The 18,380-nt window shown below is 47.6% G+C and overlaps 1 protein-coding gene across 2 annotated transcripts; it reads right to left on the minus strand.

The window, feature by feature from the left end:
- Window positions 1–219: 219 nt before the first annotated feature.
- On the minus strand, window positions 220–11,213 carry ATXN1L (ataxin 1 like). Of its 2 annotated transcripts, none has more exons than XM_004015117.4 (3): window positions 11,115–11,213; window positions 9,219–9,286; window positions 220–8,027 (listed from the first exon to the last, which is right to left on the minus strand). In XM_004015117.4, exon 3 carries the CDS (start codon window positions 7,908–7,910, stop codon window positions 5,844–5,846), a length of 2,067 nt encoding a protein of 688 aa, XP_004015166.1. In that variant the 5' UTR covers window positions 7,911–8,027; window positions 9,219–9,286; window positions 11,115–11,213; the 3' UTR covers window positions 220–5,843. The 2 variants fall into 2 exon arrangements, with proteins under 2 accessions (XP_004015166.1, XP_012045461.1); XM_012190071.3 differs by having other exon boundaries at window positions 220–8,030.
- Between the last annotated feature and the right edge of the window lie 7,167 nt (window positions 11,214–18,380).

An 18,380-nucleotide genomic window follows, 5' to 3' on the forward strand; every position in this document is an offset into this window, starting at 1 on the left:
ACAGCATCTGAGTCTCCAGGTAGACTTCTGGGTCCCTGAGATACCACAGAACGTGTAGACCACGGTTCAGGACTAGCTCACACAACCTGCCCCAAGCCCACCACATAAAGATGGGTGCCACTTGCTCTCCAGTTCAAGCTCTGCCACACAGGGCTTCGGTCCCCCACCCAAGGGCCACCATCTAAGGCTGGGATATGAAGAAGGCGCAAACACCAAAAGGAAAAGCTAGTAGTTTATATAGATAGATATATAGATATATAGATATTGATATATATTGTGTTTACATAGTCCACAAGTTAAATGCAGGTATCCATAAGAAGAGCATTAACAATAAAAATACAATCTGTGTGTAGCCAAGTACAGAGACTTAAAATGGTAAAACAGCAAAAAGGATCTCACAAAAGTACAAATATACAGTACAAATTGATTTATTTAAAACAGTTACAAAAAAGCACAACAAAATAGAGATTATCCTTAGAATTATTAATGCTTTGTTAAAGATCAGGTAGGATTAGAGGGTAAGAAATGGTATTGGGTGGGGGGAGCACCTGACTAGTTCTAAGGCTTTAGATACAATGCAGTTGATTACATATTAATTTAGCCATTACATACTGGGGATAGTAGTTGGGGGATCAGTAATTTATCTACAGGGAACTCCTACACAAATCAGATCCATCCATCAGACCTCCCCAGTTCCGTCCTCTACTCCTCCTCAGGACCCTAAAGCCACCTGGATGACAACATCCCCATCCTCCCTTCTCCACCCCACTCCCTACCCATATATTCTTCCCTCCCCTAAGGTGCTGTGCAAGCTGAGAGCAGTCTGCTCTCTGCAGCTGGAACATACACTGTTTTGGCTACAGGGATCCTGTGTGTGTGTGTGGGGTGGGGGTGGGGGGTTGTAGGGGACAGCCTTATTTTTAATACTTTAAGTTTGCCAAGCGTACTGTCAGTCTCTTCCCCAACACAAGCTTCTCTTGAATGTGAGTGTCAAGCAAATGAGAGATGAACCCTCCCTTTAGCAACCTCAGTGATGCACTAACCACTCGTAGCTCACAACTATGTGCAAACTCCCTGTGTGGGGAGTGGATGTAAAACCACTGTGTCAGCAGCTCGTTCACACTCGCACACACGCTCTCTCTCTCTTTTTGAAGAATCTCAGTCCCCATGACAGTCATAAAGACCAAAATAAATGCTTGCAAGTTTGACAATAGGTAAAGGCACATGGGCTGCCGCCACACACACTGCAGACAGGAACTCAATTTGAGGCCATTTTCACTGCTGGGCATTTGCAGTAGAATGGCTTGGGGGAATCACACAGACTTTTGAGTTGGCAGTCTACCAGGGGAGGATCTAGGCTTAATAGGAGAACTAATAAAGAAACCTTAGTGTGAAAAGTGCATTTATTACTACTGTTCCTGCTGGGGAGGCTCAGCAGGGCACACCGCACCACTTCTCCTCCTTCCGCCCCAGGCACTGTGCATAGTCTGAAGGTAAGGAGAGAGTGCAGTGGACTCTAGCATCTCAAGGGCCAGCATCATCCTAGGCCCAGATCAGACGTGTGGCCCAAAGATGGATCCTAGAGTTGAAAGAGCAACTGACAGCTGCAAAGACCCAGATGCGTTTTTTTATTATTGCATAATGCGGGAGGCCCTGTCTATCCCAGGGAAGCTGGAGGGTGAAGGCTTCCCAGTAAAGGGCTAATAGGTTCCTGGTCAACATCCAACCTTGCATGGTTCAGATCTTCAACTGTAGTGTACACTTCTTCCCATCTGGAAAGTACTGTAGCTTCAGTGTGGTTTAGTAAACTTAGCCTCAGAGGCCAAGAAGTCTCCCTAAAACTTGGCCACTGCACTATTTGCTTTAAGACTGTAACTGAAATCTCCCGCGGCCAATTCAATCAACCAGGTTGTCTTTACTCCAACAGACCCAAGCCCTTTCCCAGTCAACTCATGTCTACCCTTTATCTCCAGTGTGATCACTCAACTTTTCAACATGCCTGCATCTTGCAGGCTGAAATCATACCACCACCCCGTGCATATTCTATGGTGCCCAGTGGTAAAAATAAAACTAAACCCCACCTGAGGGTCTATTTCAAACCCTCCCCCAACCCCAGAATCCATTTAACTGGAGCCAGATGAACCTCCCTGGGATGTTGACACAGGTCCTAACCTGGTTCCCCATCATTTAACTTTTAAAACAGGATACAAGGTATTATAAAGGAAAGAAGTGAATACACAGAAAACACCACTTACAGGACCCATTTGTCTCTTCTTCAAGAGTCAGATATTTGGAGCCAAAGGGCTCCCAAGACGCACTGAAGCCACATCCCTTTGGATTCACCAGCCCACCAGCAGCATTTCATACCATCCCTACTCAACATGACTTTGCTACAAAGTAACCCTTGCACAGGTAAGGATGGACAGGATGCCTGGGTCTCACCTATATGGCCAAAGACACAGAAAGAGTGCTGTGAAGGGCAGCAGGCAGGACAGTGAGTAGACAGCAGCAGTGGCAAAGCAGCACAGACCAAAGCCCCTGATGTGACAACCAACTGAACCAAGAGTACAGAAGGGTCAGTTCAGACCTACTGGCCGCCCCTCCTTGCTGGGCGACCGTGCTCAGCTCTGACCTCCCAGTTTCCCCTTCCCCCATGCCAAACCCCTTCCTTGTACATTAATCTTGATAGAAATGGTTATCCAAGACTTGGATGTCTTACTTGTCCTTCACCTGGTCCCCCTACTCCCAAACCGGTGTAGGCATTTCTGTTTAACACCCGAGTTAGCCATCTTCCTTTCTATGTCTAACCTCTAGGATGTCCTACCCCTGACACTGGCCTTCTCCAACTGCCCATTACCCCCTAAAGCTGACAGCTTGCCACCAAAACACTCACTCTTTCAAAATGTTCTTAGGTCTCTTATAATAACACTTATGAAATCTTCACAAGGAAGAATGGACACACCATAGATTATTCATTCCTCACGCCTGGAAGAAAAGACTGAACCAGAGGGAAAAGGTAAGGGGAATGCCAGTGCTCTGACCAGGATCTAGAGCACAGGGCTTCTTTCCCTGGAGACCATACTTTACACAAGACACCTCTGCAGCTCAGCAAAGTCAAGTGATCAATATATTACATATGCATGGCACAGTATCAGGGGAAGTGCTGGTATTGCCTTACCAGCAAGATGCAGAAGAGGAACAGCAGCAGAAAGCTCAGGACCCAGCTCACCAAGGTGCACAAGATTTTCTCTTTCCAGAATTAAGTGAAGTTACCAGGCTAGGCAGTGAGGGGTTTTTGTATTTAAACTACTTGGCGTGTATCTGGTTAGACAGAGGTTTGCTCCCATAAGAAGCTCGGTTGGTATCTGTGGTGGGTATTTCTTGAGTGTTTATGGTGTGCCTGTCACTATATTCAGTGGATGAGCCTTCCTAATGAGAAAGGAGGTTTCCGAGAAACCTGGGTATGAGAAACTGGGAATGAATTGCTTGTGGAGCAGCCAGAAATGAGGCTCTCTTTGGAGGCCTCCTCTGAGAGGATTCCTCAAGACCCAGCCCCACAGGGCCCCAGTGTAGAGACAAGCCAGAGAAAGCAGCATTGAGAGAGAACGGGGACAGAGAAGCGAAAGGACATGATCCCAAACGTGTACAAGGGTGAGTGTTCACCAGACATGGCTGGTGTTTGGTTCTGAGGTGAACCGGAGACTGAAGTGATCAGGTCAGCAGTTTCCTTTGGACAGGCCTCCAGAAGCTGACTGACCAGGAAACTGCTTGCAAGGAATGAAACCGTGGAGTGTAGGGCTTGGAGCAAACAAGCCGGTCTCAGTCACTTTGTTCCCCCAGGAGAACAACCTTTAGCACCTGAACACTAAGAATGAATCCATTCTCAGAACTCCCCCTCCCCCCAGGAGGTAGGTAAGATTATTTATCCCCATTTGGCAGCTGGGGAGGAAGTGAAAGAGAGAGGTCACAAGACTTGCCTAAAGTCTTTGACAGAGCAGAGGTTTCAGACCTCAGACGTTTGGGACTCCGGATGACAGGCCAGGCCTCGGCCAGTCCATCTTGAAAGGCCAGGGTCATATCCTGGGAGAAGCCTCACCAGAGAACTGAGTGGACAATACCCTGAGTTGTTTCAAGAGTCTAAAGACCCCCCATACAAACAGAACATCCACCCACCCACCTGAAAGCTGATGGGGGAAGCCTAATTCTCAACATCCACTGGAATCCCAGTCCAAGCTAATGCTAAAAGTCATGAAGAAAAAAATGGGCTTAAGACACGGGGGCACATGCAACTAAGATCGAAAAAACTCTTTGCAGAGGAACAGTCCACCACGAAATGAAATCTAGGAGACTTTTCAGGTATTGAAATATTATCAAGAGTATCCCAGGGAATTCCCTGGTGGTCCAGTGGTTAGGACTCCATGCTTTCACTGCTGAGGATCCAGGTTCAGTCCCTGATTTGAGGAACTAAAATCCCATGGACAAAATTTAAAAAAAAAAAAAAAAAGACTATCCCAACACCTTAGAGCTGGCTGTGGGAGGAGACGGCTTAAGGAAGCCCAAATGCTGGGAGAGGGAGTGGAGTAAGGTGGGAGGGACTCTCTAAAAACCTAAGGATAGGCACTGCCTAGCCACTGATACTGGCCCCGACCCAGGGCATAGTTCCATTCTTGTTTCCCCGCCAAACAGTTCAACTACAGGAGACGAGGGGACATGACTCTGAGTTTTTAAAACTAGAGAATAACTGAAAGGGAAACCAGAGAGACCCCCTACACACCAAAAACTAGAGGTCTTGGTCAGAGTGGACAAAACCAGTTTTGTAGAAAGGGAATGGCAATGCAGCTAAAAATCAGGCCCAGGTCAAGACACCAAGCAGACAGGTTAGGTCAGCAGAGGGCGGGGGCAGCGCAGGCACTTAGGCACAACAAAGACAGACAGAGGAGCGGGCGTAGGGGCCTTGGGCAAAGGGTCCATTGGCTCTTTTGAAAGTCGCCATTACCAACTCAAGATTCAGGACAATTTCAAAGTGGGTCTGGCACACTGAGTAGGAGGGGCTTTGTTAAGTCAGCGCCCTTCCAGAAGCTCTGCCTAGAGCCTGGTCAGTCTGGCCATCAGGTCTTTCTCCTCATATCCCGCAACTGGGTCCCCACCAAGGTAGGTCTCCACTCTGAGCCTTGGAGGGGCTTCTCTCTCCTGGTGGGATGCTAGAAGCCTTGTGGGAGGAACGATGGGGAGAGACGGGAAATGGCTGGAGCAGAGGGTCATGCAGAGTCCCCTGCAAAAAAACCCAGCCTCCAACATCTGTAACAAAACTACCCTTTAAAGTGCACAGCTCTCAAAAGAAGAGTTCTGGGTGGGAACCCTCTTACTTCCAACCATGGGGCCTCCTGCCCTCCCATCACAAAAAAAGGAAAAAAAAAAACTTCAGACAGCTGAACTGCTACTATAAGCTGTGGATCATCATTTTTGGCTCTTTCTTTGCTCCCTCCCTCTGCCACCTGCTCCCAAAGCCTGACTCTCTCCTTGCAGGAGCCAGGGATGAAGAGGAAAGAACAGGGGGCCCTGATATTTGGAATGTTTCTTATCCTGCATGCACCCCCTTCCTTCCTTGGCCCAGGTCTGCTGCTCCCCATCCCAGCACCCCAGTGGGGGCTGTTCTGAAAGGATGCCATGGGGTGACAGGTAACAGACCCTGCCTCAGGAGGCTGCCTTCGTGCCGCCTCTTCCCCACCAACCTCATTGCCCAGAGAGCTACCCCCTGCTCGGCATGTGCAAATCCTCTGCTCTGCTCGCTCACGGTGAGGCCCAGCTCTGGGGTGGAGCCCCAGGCCAGGTCTGGGATAAGTTCATTTCCCCGCATTAGAGCGCCCTTCGATGGACAGCTTCACCTCCTGCGGAATGAAAGAGGGACGGAGCAGTGCAGCCCGCGCCTCCTCCCCTTGCGTGCTGTATCTTTGGAAGCTCGGAGCCGACCAGCAGGCCTGAGCACCAGGCTCTGGCTGCGAGGGCTCTACCGACCGGGAGCCCTCGCCTGACGGCTGGCTTTTCCCATCACTGTCACATTGCTCTCGGGGTCCCAGGACTGTCCTCTCAGGTCTTTCTCGGGGAGGACCCAGCTGGCCTGTGGGAGCACAGCTGGACTGAGAGACTGAGTTACTGTTCAAGCTTTGTAAACTGATAGAGATGCAGACATCTCCCACCTGGAGCCGATGGCAGGGCAGAGAGAAGAGTTGTGCAGTCCGCCCGGGGCTGCAGGAGGACCAGCCCTGGCCATAGACGAAGAAGGGGTGCTCAGGGGGCACCTCGATGCTCACTTTGCTCTGCTGCTCACCCACCACGAAGTGCAGCATGACAAATCCAGGCCACTGGCTCTCCTGAATGTCCACAACTGTGCTTGAGTCAATCTTCAGCCCCCCGCTCACTTCGGCACTGCGCACAAAATCCTGTGTCTGGAGGTCCTCCACCCGCTTCAGCTCCCCGGTAGCCAGCTGGATGATGGCGCCCTTCATGAAATGGGAGGGCAAATGGGAAGAGGTCACGGGGGGTGGCGTCGACTCCTTGTCTGGGAAGGGGGCTCTGGCCTGTATGTCCAAACTTGATGCCACCAGGATCTCCGAACCCACAGGCAGCAGGCCTGGGTCAGTTCCAGCGGGCACCAGGTTGCCATTGGCTACAACCACTGCTTTGGGGAAAGGTCTATGCTTCAGGGGTTCCTGGTGGGAGTGAGGGGAGACCCCTCGGGCCTGGTTTCTCTCGGCCGTCTCGGTGGCGCTCCTGGCTGGCCCTCGCCCCCCGCCCTGGTGGTCGGGGTTATGGTGGGACAGGTTGAGGGGACTGGGCTCATCCTTCCTCTGAGCTGCCACCGCCCGGTAGTCCTGAGACGCTAAAGCACCCACCACCCGCTGGACCTCAAGGTCCGTGTCTGGGGTCCCTCGGTGTGCTGGCACTGCCACCTCCACCCGTGCAGACTGAGAACCTGAAAACAACTGTCCATCCACCACGCATTCGGCCACTGGCGCCAGCCCCTGGCCCTCGCCCTTGCTGCCAGGGGAGTCAAGGGCTTCGCTTTCCCGTCTCACTAAATTCCGATCTCGCGGTCTCTGTCCATTGGCAGCGGCTGCTTCCAGAGCAGGCTGGCCCTCCTGAGGAGTAACAACTGGGCTGGCACCTGCAGGGGCAGTTTCATGCAAGGTGTACCCAGCAGGGAGCCTGGACATTTGATAATAAATGGGCATCCGGCCTGGAGCGAGGTCCAGTGGCTGAGTACTCGAGTGATGTGGCAACTGCCCAGGCGGGGAGCTGGCAGAGGGGGCTTTGCTGAACGAGTGGGCTGGGGATGAAGCCTGCGGGGGAGGAGTGGCTCCTTCTGCCAGGAGTGAGGCATATGGCACAAAGTGTGGAAGGTGAGAGGTGGCAAGGTTGGCAGAAGGAGAAAGGAGGGGACTCGGGAGGAAATTAGGTGGCACGGCATAAGGAAGGCTGTACGGAGACCCGATGAACTGCAGAGAGGTGGACGGGAGCTGAGCATAGTGGATTGGGGGATAGTGGATTCCTGGATGTTGAATCAGAGAAGACGCTACATTAAATGTGGGGGGCAAGGGGCTCATGTTCACCACAGACGGGAGGCCAGTTGGGGAGAAGGTGGCAGGTGGCACAGCCACCTTATACAGCATGCCATACTGGTCCACCGTCAGACCAGTGATGGCCTCAGCTCCATCACCCCCCAGGCTGACTCTGGCTCCTGCCTGGCTCTGCCCGGCCACCACAACCCCTCGGGACCATTCAGAAGCATCACTGGAGGGTGTGTGGTTAGTTGAGCAGCTGGTGGTTCTCCCCATATCCTCGCTGGTCACGGGGAGGTCTCGTTTCTTTGGTGGAAGGCATTCCTGACTCCGCTCATGAACAGGTTTCATATTGCTTTGTGGTGTTCCTGGAGCCTGGAAGGGGTCGGCTTGCTCCTTGGGGCATCAGAAGGGGCTTCTTTGTGGCTCCCCTGCACCCCTCTGTGCTGTTGGCTGGGGCGCCCACATCTGCTAGGGAACAAATCAGAGGCAAAGAACAGTAACCCAGGGGTAAACCAAGTCAAATGGAAGAGCAGGAACTGCATCCATGGAGGAAGATGGAACCAAGGGGACTGCTGGGAAAAAAAGAGGAATGAGAAAGGGGCAGACAAGGATGCTACCCCCCTCACTCATCCAGCCAAGGGCATGAAAGAAACAATCACAAAAACCACACAGCTACAAGGTCAAGCATTCAAAAATGTGGAACGTAACCTGTTGGTCCATGACCCCAGGGAAACCAACAGCGTCATGATTAGCTGTGTCTCTGATGCGAACTCTGACTATTTTGAGTCTTTTCCCCTAAGGGGGATTTGAACACATGGTCTTTGCTGCTGGGTCCTTAAGTTTCTCCTTTTGTCACCAAACACTACTGTGCTATCTTCTTTCCTGAACGTATGAGCTAATCCTTGCTTCCTTTCCCCAGCCTAATTGGGGTTATGATCTCACCTACCCCCCTCCTCCCTCCCAGGCCTTACCTCCTTTGCCTCATATCACCACTACCCCAAGGACCCAGGTGTCAATAGGTCCTGAGGTCTGCTTGTTTTTTTAAAAAAATGCTGTTCCTTAAGTATGTTACGAAAATAAGTATCTTCTTTGCCCCATAAAATACTACATTTAAACTTGGGCCCTATGAGGAAAGTGACTGTACTAGTATTTTCTAGAATTTATTTATTTCTCCTTTTCTTCAAAGAGCAACAAAACTCTTCTGACCTCACACAGACTTTGTGTTCCCTAGTCTGGTGAAACTTCTTTTCCTCCAATGGACCTTCAATTTGCCTTCTTCACTCATTCCCTTTCTTTCTTCCTTTGCCAATGGCTCCTTTCTTTGGTAGGGAGGTTCCAGGCACCACTCCTTAAGATTCTGGTTCCATTCCCCAAAACACGCCTCTTTATCGCTATCTTAGGTCTATGCGATTCATAAGAAAGTTCTCTCTCCCCTTTCCCTATCACCTTTCATACACGCTTTTGTCCACTGTCACAACTTATCATTTTGGTCTGAATACTTGGACACGTATGAAATTTGTCACCTATTTCTTCCAATCAGGCTTCAGTTCTTTGGCTCTGAAAAAATATTTCTATGATTATCACACTCTGTTCTGTTTTTCCACTGTTGATTCCAGATGTTTTTCTGCAACAAGGTATCCAAAGCACCTCTATTACCTGAGCTTCCAGTGGTGCTTCTGAGAAGTTGTAATAAGAAGCAGTGTCCTCCCCACTGGCTTGGGAGCCTAGAAGACAGAAGCAGGAATCGAGTAAGAGGGAGCCTAGCCTCTGACGATCCCCAGGATCATGAAGAAAGTGAATTCTAAAGCCACAAGGACATTAAAGTCCAGGAGTTCCTGCCTCAGCCTCTCCTCTAGGGGTAACAACACATTAAATTCTAATTTGTAGGAAGACGTTTCTGGGAAAAAAAATTTCCAAGTGTCAAACTTTACTGTTTTCCTTAACATCGTCTTCTTCATTCTCTACCTGTACCTATTCCACCAAAGGTTACATTTATTTCCAATCCCAGTTTCAGGTAAATGCACAAAGTGGAAGACTCAGCACTGTCCCCATGTGAACAAAGGGAAGCAGGAAAAAAATCAGTCTCACGGATTTCACTTTTATTCTGGGCTAATGAAAACATAGATGTGGAAGTTATTTAAATGAGAAAAGAGGCACTGGAGGAAAAAGAACAATTATTTATGTTTCTGGGGCAGAAAATGAGGTCAAGGGGGAGTCACTCAAAGGGAAGCCCTATTAACAAATTTCCAGGGTTAAAAAAACAAAAAACAAAACAGGCTCCTGTGTGTGTGTGTAAATTTCTAAGTGACAACTTTGTAGCAAGTGCTGAATCAGGTGTGACAGAAACTGAAAGTACTGCCTTCATCCTCAGGTACGGCAACAATGGGAAACAAAACTGCTAAACTGTCAACATCTGAATCTACACCTGTCAGAAACATTATGCACTGAAGACCAGAGCCTTAATCTCTGAAAACAAAGTAATATTGACCAGTACTTGTAGAAATTGTTGATACTACCCATTGTGCTTTCCAAGTCCTACAGAATACTGCAAGCCTCAAACCAAAATGAAGGTATTTCTCCCTTAAGGTCGGCAACGTGCAGATATATCAAAAAAAAAAAAAAGGAGGAAACAGGAAAACAAGATGGAAAGACAAATTCTTCGTTCCATAAACACAAAGATACACAGAGGGCACAAGTCTTGCATTCCTTCTTTGCCAGCAGTTCCAGTAACTGAAAAGCTGTTAGCTTTCTCTGTCATTTCCAACAGAAAATGGGGTCACATCTTCAATTCTAGAATGATACTTGCCTCTCATGACTAAAACATTAAAGAAAACCTGCCTCTAGGTCACAGAGGGGTTAGCCAAACAGAGGCTAATAAAAGGACTGAAAGAGGCAAAAGGTCTGCGGGAGTAACAAAGAGCCAAGACTATGCACCAGGTTCCCACAACGCAAAACACATTTTGGAATCTGAAACGTTAGCCTCTTAAGAGGCTCAATGAGGATTTCACAGGGCAAGACGCAGCCTGTGGCCCTAACGGAGCTAACGGGAAAGGAGGACCATTCCGGAGAGCTGCTGGAGCTGCCAGCACAGCTCAGAATCAAGAGGTTGAATCCAGCCCCAGACTCGAATTCGCTGAGGGCTAGGAGCTTAGAACAGACATGGGCTAAGGCTTCCCTTGATCCCCCAATCACTGCCCCAAAAGGGGTAAGGCCCGAAATTGGGAATTCTGCGTTTAGAGAGTGGCGGGTCGACCTTTCAAGCAGAGGAGTAAGGGCGAGGCCCCGCAGGCGCTGCTTCCTTGTTTGGGGGCCCCTTCCCGCCCCGAGGACTCGGACAGCCCGGGCCGCCAGGACACAGCAGCGGGGGCGCAGGAACCTGAGGCAGCTCTCTGGGCCAGGCCGGTGAGAAGCGATCCGGGGTCTAGGCGAGGCCTCTTTAGCTCCCTAGGTCCGCGGGGCAACGGACTCTGGGGGGCCACTTCCTTCACAGGACCAACCCCAGGCCTGCTTGGCCCCAGTGAGGTCGGCGGCCTCAATCCAGGCGACACTCACCGGCCCATCTCACGGCGCTCCCCGGGCTCCTCCCGCTGGTCCCGGAGCCGCCGCAACAGCGGCCGCCGCCATCCCCGGCCCCGGAGCCGCCCCACACCCAGCGCCCCCCCAGCCGGGCGCCCGGAGATGGCGTCAAGAGCGCCCCGCCCCCGGCGCGGAGAGATGACGTCAGGGCCCCTAGTCGGAGAGCGACGCCCAGGAGTACCCCGAAGGGGAGGGGGCTGGCTCCCCGCCTGTCACTCCCAGCGCCCCCTCTGGTGGGACAACGAACTCCTCTCCCTGGGGCCGGGTCACGTGAATAGGACTGGGCCCGGCCTCCACACCCTGACCCCACAAGGACCCAACAATCGCTTACTCCAGTCAATTCTGGGAGTTCCCACAGAAGCGTGGCCATCTGTGACCCGCGTCTCCTGGATCTCAGGAACTGACTTTGTGAAACTATCTTTTGGGAACCTCGGGGAACACTGAGGCGACCCAGGTCCGGGAGAGTATTGAGATTCCCCCTAGAGAGCCAGGATGGAGAGGGGAGCTCTTTAAGAGCTGAGAAATGCCTCTGAGGGGGACGAGAAATGGACCGGAACCAGGATCTAGGGGAAAGTGAAATTAGACTTTCAAGTCTGTGAAGAATGAGAGGATGGGGGTTAGTACAGTGGGAAGCAGCTTAGCGGGAAGAGGGCTTGACTACTAGATGAACTGTTTGGTCACCAATCATTGCCAATTAACTTGTCGACTTGATAGTAATATGAACATCTGATTAACTTAAGTGAAAAAAGGGAATTCCTTGGTGGCTCGATAGTTAGGATTCGTGGCTTTCACTGAGCAGGAAACTAAGATGCCGCATGCTGCAAAGCCCTGCAGTGTGGCCAAAATAGAAAAAAAAAAAAAAAAAAAAGGACACCAATTGATTTATGCTTTGATTACAACTATGTAAAAAAGTAGTTCTGCATACAGACAAAAGCTGAACAGAGGAAAAAAAAAATAACTGGAGAGACTGGATTCTGAGTAGATTTTGTTCCTTTTTAGTTTCTGCAAACTTTGTTCAGTAAATAATCACTGATTTTTGTTCGATTTTGAAAGTACTACTGGCTGGGCTCTTGCTATTAAGCCTTTGGAAAATCGTTCTACTACTTTAGACTTCAGTTTCCTTTTCTGTGAAATGAAGAGCTTGAACTGGGTGAAGCTGCTGCTACTAAGCCGCTTCTGTTGTGTCTGACTCTGTGCGACCCCATAGACGGCAGCCCACCAGGCTCCCCAGTTCCTGGGATCTCCAGGCAAGAACACTGGAATGGGTTACCATTCCCTTCTCCAATGCATGAAAGTGAAAAGTGAAAGTGAAGTCGCTCAGTTGTGTCCGACTCTTAGCGACCCCATGGACTGCAGCCTACCAGCCTCCTCCATCCATGGGATTTTCCAGGCAAGAGTACTGGAGTGGGTTGCCGTTGCCTTCTCCTGAACTGGGTAAAGGGGCCGGAGTAAAACATAGATAGGAGAGATCGTGAAACATTTTAAGTGAAAAAATAAGCGAAGATATACATTGTGAGATCATGTATTTATTTTAAACAACATATTATAATGTTACAGTTGCATGTATTTATGTATTTGTACAGAAGAGGAGTGGAAGGATATGTACCAACTAGTTAACACTGGCTATCTCAGGAGAGGAAAGTGGAACTGGGTGGTGGCCAAGAGGAACAAAAGAGACTTTTTGTTATTGTTTGGATTTTTAAAATGAGAATATTACCTTAGAAATATTAAATGAGCAAGTTAAAATACAAATAAGGTATATGATCTCTAACATTCTTTCTAGGAAACACTTAGGCCTCAAATTTGATATTTTCTCACCTGGGTGGGTCCAAAGAATTATCAAAATTATTGAACACTACACACACACACACATGCACATGTGCATGTGCACACACACACACACACACACACACACACCCCTACACCCAAGTGGGTAAAACATAGTGACACTACTGATTCGTAGCCATCTAAATCAGCAGAGAACTTTGCTTTGTGAATATTAATATTATACATAACAATTATTTTCTCAGTTTGGCCAAGAAGGAAGTCCTGTGGTTACTCAGGGACCCTGTATTAGTGCTAACTGGCAGAACGGTTTCTGGTTCATTTCTTTGCTCACAAAACTGGCATTGAAACTGCCAAGATAAAGACCTTTGGACCATCAAAGTGTATTCAACGATATCGTTTCTCCCAGATCAAGATATGCAATCAGAGACCTGGTTTTCAGGCAAAATTGATGCAAGCAAAATGTTTTTTGGCTGCCAGACATTAACATAATGACATGGTTCAAAGATATGTGTCTATTTTTGTTAAAGGATGTTCTGAATGGTGAAACGCTAGTGATTTCCTGGTTTGATGCTGCAGTCCCAAAAGGGTAGGTCATATCTGCTGTATCTTCTTCTAGAACTCTTTACTCCAAGCAAGCCTCATTTCTTTGGTTGTACATATTGATGGTTGTTGTTTAGTTGGTAAGTCGTATCTGGCTCTTTTGTGACCCTATATACTGTAGCTTGCCATGCACCTCTGCCCATGAGATTTCCCAGGTAGGGTACTGGAGTGGGTAGCCATTTCCTTTTCTAGCAGATCTTCCCGACCCAGAGATCCAACTCTCATCTCCTGCATTGGCAGGTGGATTCTCTACCACTGAGCCACCAGGGAAGGCCCACAGGCAGGGTAAGCTCAGACAACTATCCCAACTATTTGTGATGCTAAGGAATCAATCAGAGATAACTTTGGGATAAAAACTTGGGAAACCATGTTTGTCACAACAAGAGGAGTAGGTGGCTTTTTTTCATACCGTCTTGTCTTCCTGCTTATATGCTTTAGCATGCCAGGGTGTCGTTTTAGGAAAGGAACTTCTATCCTTAGATCCTATGGCAGAAATGACAACTAATCGTAAGCATATATTGAAATTATAGAATCCTTAGCAGATTTGACTTTTCCTAGAAACATGTTTGGAGAAGGCACTGGCACCCCACTCCAGTACTCTTGCCTGGAAAATCCCATGGATGGAGGAACCTGGTAGGCTGCAGTCCATGGGATCGAGAAGAGTCGGACACAACTGAGCGATTTCACTTTGACTTTTCACTTTCATGCATTGGAGAAGGAAATGGCAACCCACTCCAGTGTTTTTGCCTGGAGAATCCCAGGGACGGGGAAGCCTGGTGGACTGCTGTCTATGGGGTCGCACAGAGTCGGACACGACTGAAGCGACTTAGCAGCAGCAGCATCAGAAACATGTTGGTTCCTGATATTAGATTATTTGGGAAAGTTTTCTAATTGTTTCCAAATGTAGGAATGTGCAGTTTTCAGGCTTCTGTTTTATCTACTTCCCTGTGTTCTCATTTCCACATGCCTTTAATGTTATGCAATCTCTCCAGGTTCCAATGGGGATTTCCCTTCCAAATTCATTAACATTTTATTTAGAAGAAGGTCTTATAACTTCTCCATAAGTGACTATTATGTCCTCTGGGGAGGAGAATATCCCTCTGTTGTCTACTTCCTCAGACACTTGCCAGAGACTTTCACTTTTTGTCAAAAACTGTTGGCAGAACTCTCAAAAGTTGCATTAAAAACACTGATGATTAGAATAAACTGAAGGAGATCTAGCTCTTATTTGAATCACAAGCGTCGTATCTGGGGAACTGGTCCACAGAGAAGCAAGTGCATTCAGGCCAGTACTAAGCAGCCAGGAGTTCCTTACACAGGATTTGTTAAATAAATAAATGTGTGCGTGCTCAGTCGTGGCTGACTCTTTGCAACCCCATGTACTGTAGCCTGCCAGGCTCCTGAATAAATAAAGTAGATGTGGAAAAATTAGAGCCTCTGATAACTCTCTCTTTGGCTGAGAAACTTCTCAGCAAGGTGATTTGCGAGCTGCTGTGCCTTATGGTGGAGAAGGAAATGGCAACCCACTCCAGTGTTCTTGCCTGGAGAATCCCAGAGCCGGGGGAGCCTGGTGGGCTGCCGTCTATGGGGTCGCACAGAGTCGGACACAACTGAAGTGACTTAGCAGCAGTAGCAGTGCCTTATGGTGAAATCACATTCAGCTCTGCCTTCAAAGCTTATGCCCTTCGCAGACAACTTGCAGCTGGTTGTCAATCGCCTAGAATTCCTGGAAAAAAATTTTTTTAGAGTGAGAGAGCATAGCAAGCTGCCCCTCAAATTCCTGTGCACTCCATGCTGCCACCTCCGAGTCCCATGGCATATCTCATAAGACCTTACTTAGCAACTCTGGAATTTAAAGGAATGTTCCTGAATTGTGGGACTGATTATTACAGTGATCAAATTGTTTAAAAATTTTCAAACACTCTCCTGTATCTTGATTGTCTCAGTACAAATCATGGTTTTGTAAGATGTTAAACCGCCGGTGAAAACTGGGTCAAGGGGGTCCTCGGTTGTTCTGTATTACTTCTTACAAACCGCATGTTAACCTACAGTTATGTCAAAAACTTTAAGAAGAAGTTTCAGGCTTCCCTAGTGGCTCATTGGTAAAGAATCCGCCTGCCAGTGGCTCAGTGGTAAAGAATTTGCCTGCCACAAGTTGAGTCCCTGAGCTGGAACAATGCCATGTGACTACGCACCAAACTATTGAACCTGTGCTCTAGAGCCCAGGAGCCACAACCACTAAGCCCACGTGCTGCAACTACTGAAGCCTGTGAGCCCCTAGAACCCATGCTCAACAAGAGAAGTCACTGCAATGAGAAGCCCGTGCACCACAACTAGAGAGTAACCCTCAATTGCTGCAACTGGAGAAAAGCCCATGCAGCAACAAAGACCCAGCACAGCCAAAAATAAATAAATGACATTTGCTTTTTTAAAAATATATAAGGAGGTTTCCAGGGAATTCCCTGGTGGTCCAAGGGTTAGGACTCTGCACTTCCACTACAAGGGGCTCAGGTTCAATCCTTGCTCAGGGAACTAAGATTCCAAATATGGCCAAAAGAAAGAAAAACATTTCGTAAGGGTTAAGATACAATTTATGTCCAAATGACTGGACTTCTCTCCACCAAAGCACAGCGCTTTATCTAGCCAAGCCTTTTTTAGATATGTAATAGCTATTAAGTTTGAGCTCCTGGGCAAATTTTTCTGAAAGAGCTTCCTTAGCTTTTTTCAAACACACACAGAAGATGCTCTTTCTTCTATCAGGTGACAGCTTAAGTCATGTTGTACCCGTGAATATGAGTAGTAGCTGATTTCTGTTGTCTTCTTTCTGTAATTTATGTTGCCTTTTGCTCTTTCCTTATTCCAGGGGGTCACATGTGCCATGACCCCCTCAGTAAACTGAGAAACTGAGGATCTCTGATTATGAGAAGGGTTCAGGTGAAATCAGTAATGCACGTAAACACAGTTTTCTCAGTGCTGCATAAATAGTGCTATTTATTATTGAATTACTATAGTCTATTAGATTATGGTAGTGGAGAGGCAGATATTACGCAAACTTTCAAACTGATTTTTAGGCATTCTTTAACCAAATTTTGCAGAGGGTGTTTGGGCATTACTTATATAAGGAACCTATGGAAAGTATTCAAAACAAATGACATATAGAGAAATCCAGTGGTACTCATTATTATTATTGTGAACAAAGAGAATGACATTGATGGTATACACAGAACTTGTGAACTTTATCAACTGTCCTTTAATTCTGACAATCAGGGATACATATTGGTTTTTTCAGTTTTTTGTCTTAAATAAAAACATTATTTCACACTATTTTGTATATGGCCCTATTTATTAAAAAACTCCTCTTTGTCAGTTCATTTTCCTAAATGCATGCTTTGTGCTGCAGCAGAACAGGCCCAGAAAATAGGAAAGAGGTGACTATCTGGCCTCTGGGAAAGAGGAACAAGCTCGGATCAGAGCACATTACCTGATAAGACTACCCCTGGAGGCCATGGAGATCCTGGAACTGTACTGGGGACCTGCTGCTGGCTTACTTTAGCTTGTTCCAGGGCACAGAGTGAGACCTATTGAACTTGCATCATTTGTCAGGCTCAACAAAATTACAAGGCATTTCTGCCACCTAGCGAGGGCAGCACTGGGCTCTAACTTGTGTGCGTGCTCAGTTGTGTCTGGTTCTTTGTGACCGCATGGACTATAGCCCACCAGGATCCTCTATCCATGGAATTCTCCAGGCAAGAATACTGGAGTGGGTTGCCATTTCCTCCTCCAGGGGAATCTTCCTGACCCAGGGATTGAACCCACATCCCATGCATTGTCAGGCTGATTCTTTACCACTGAGCCACCTGGGAAGTTGGGACTGTGTCAAAAAGCACTGTCTCCACTTAGTAGAGAACTAGTCCTGCTTGACAAGAATATGTCAGCCCACAGAACCATTTTTAAAACCAACTAGTTGTCTTTCCCCACCCTGAGCTGTAAAGATGTAGTATAAGTGTGTAGAAAAGTTAGGAAGTACAGACAAAAAGAATCTGGAGATAAGAATTTTGGTATATTTCTTTCCGTCTGTGTATGTTTATCTGTATGCATCTCCGTGTCTGTATATATACTTCTATATACTGATAGAGACATAAAGGTTTGTGTGCGTGCATGCTTAGTTGCTAAGTTGTGTCTGATTCTTTGCGACGCCATGGACTATAGCCTGCCAGGCTTCTCTGTACACAGAATTCTCCAGGCAAGAATACTGGAGTGGGTTGCCATTCCCCTCTCCATGGGATCTTCCCAACCAGGGACTGAATCGGGTCTTCTGCATTGAAGGCAGATTCTTTACCAGCTGAGCCACCAGGGAAGCCCAAGCATACATTTTCCTAAATATAACTGGCCTAGTAATATGAAAGAATCTAATCCAACTTAGAAGTTTCAAATATTTGAACATCTTAATCATGACCACATACATAACTGAGGACTGATACTCAGCTGGGACACAGGGAGGTGGCCTCAGAAGTTGTTTTCAGGCTGGTGGACACTCTCATCATTCAGCATGTCCATTCTGATTGGACAGAGCCTTGTTGAATATGTTGACTATTACCTCTGATATAATTCAAAATACTTATCATAAAGTGAGATAATACTAATCAGAAAATAAAAATATTTTTTCTTGTGTTTATTTTCTTCTTCTTATTCTACTTGGTTCCCTCACCCTCGGATAAGGCTGCCTTATGATACAAACAGAGCATCTCTTTGTTGTTGCTAAACTATACATCTCTTAAAAATTATGCATTTTACATAACAGAGACAAGAAAAATGAAGAACTATGATTCAAAACTGAAATACTACTTAAAATCT

The sequence above is a fragment of the Ovis aries genome, chromosome 14 (assembly GCF_016772045.2).
Source record: "Ovis aries strain OAR_USU_Benz2616 breed Rambouillet chromosome 14, ARS-UI_Ramb_v3.0, whole genome shotgun sequence".
NCBI lineage: Eukaryota > Metazoa > Chordata > Mammalia > Artiodactyla > Bovidae > Ovis > Ovis aries.

Coding starts and splice junctions, on each gene's coding strand:
- ATXN1L (XM_004015117.4), bottom strand. CDS start 7,910: ATGAAACCTGTTCATGAGCGGAGTCAGGAATGCCTTCCACCAAAGAAA.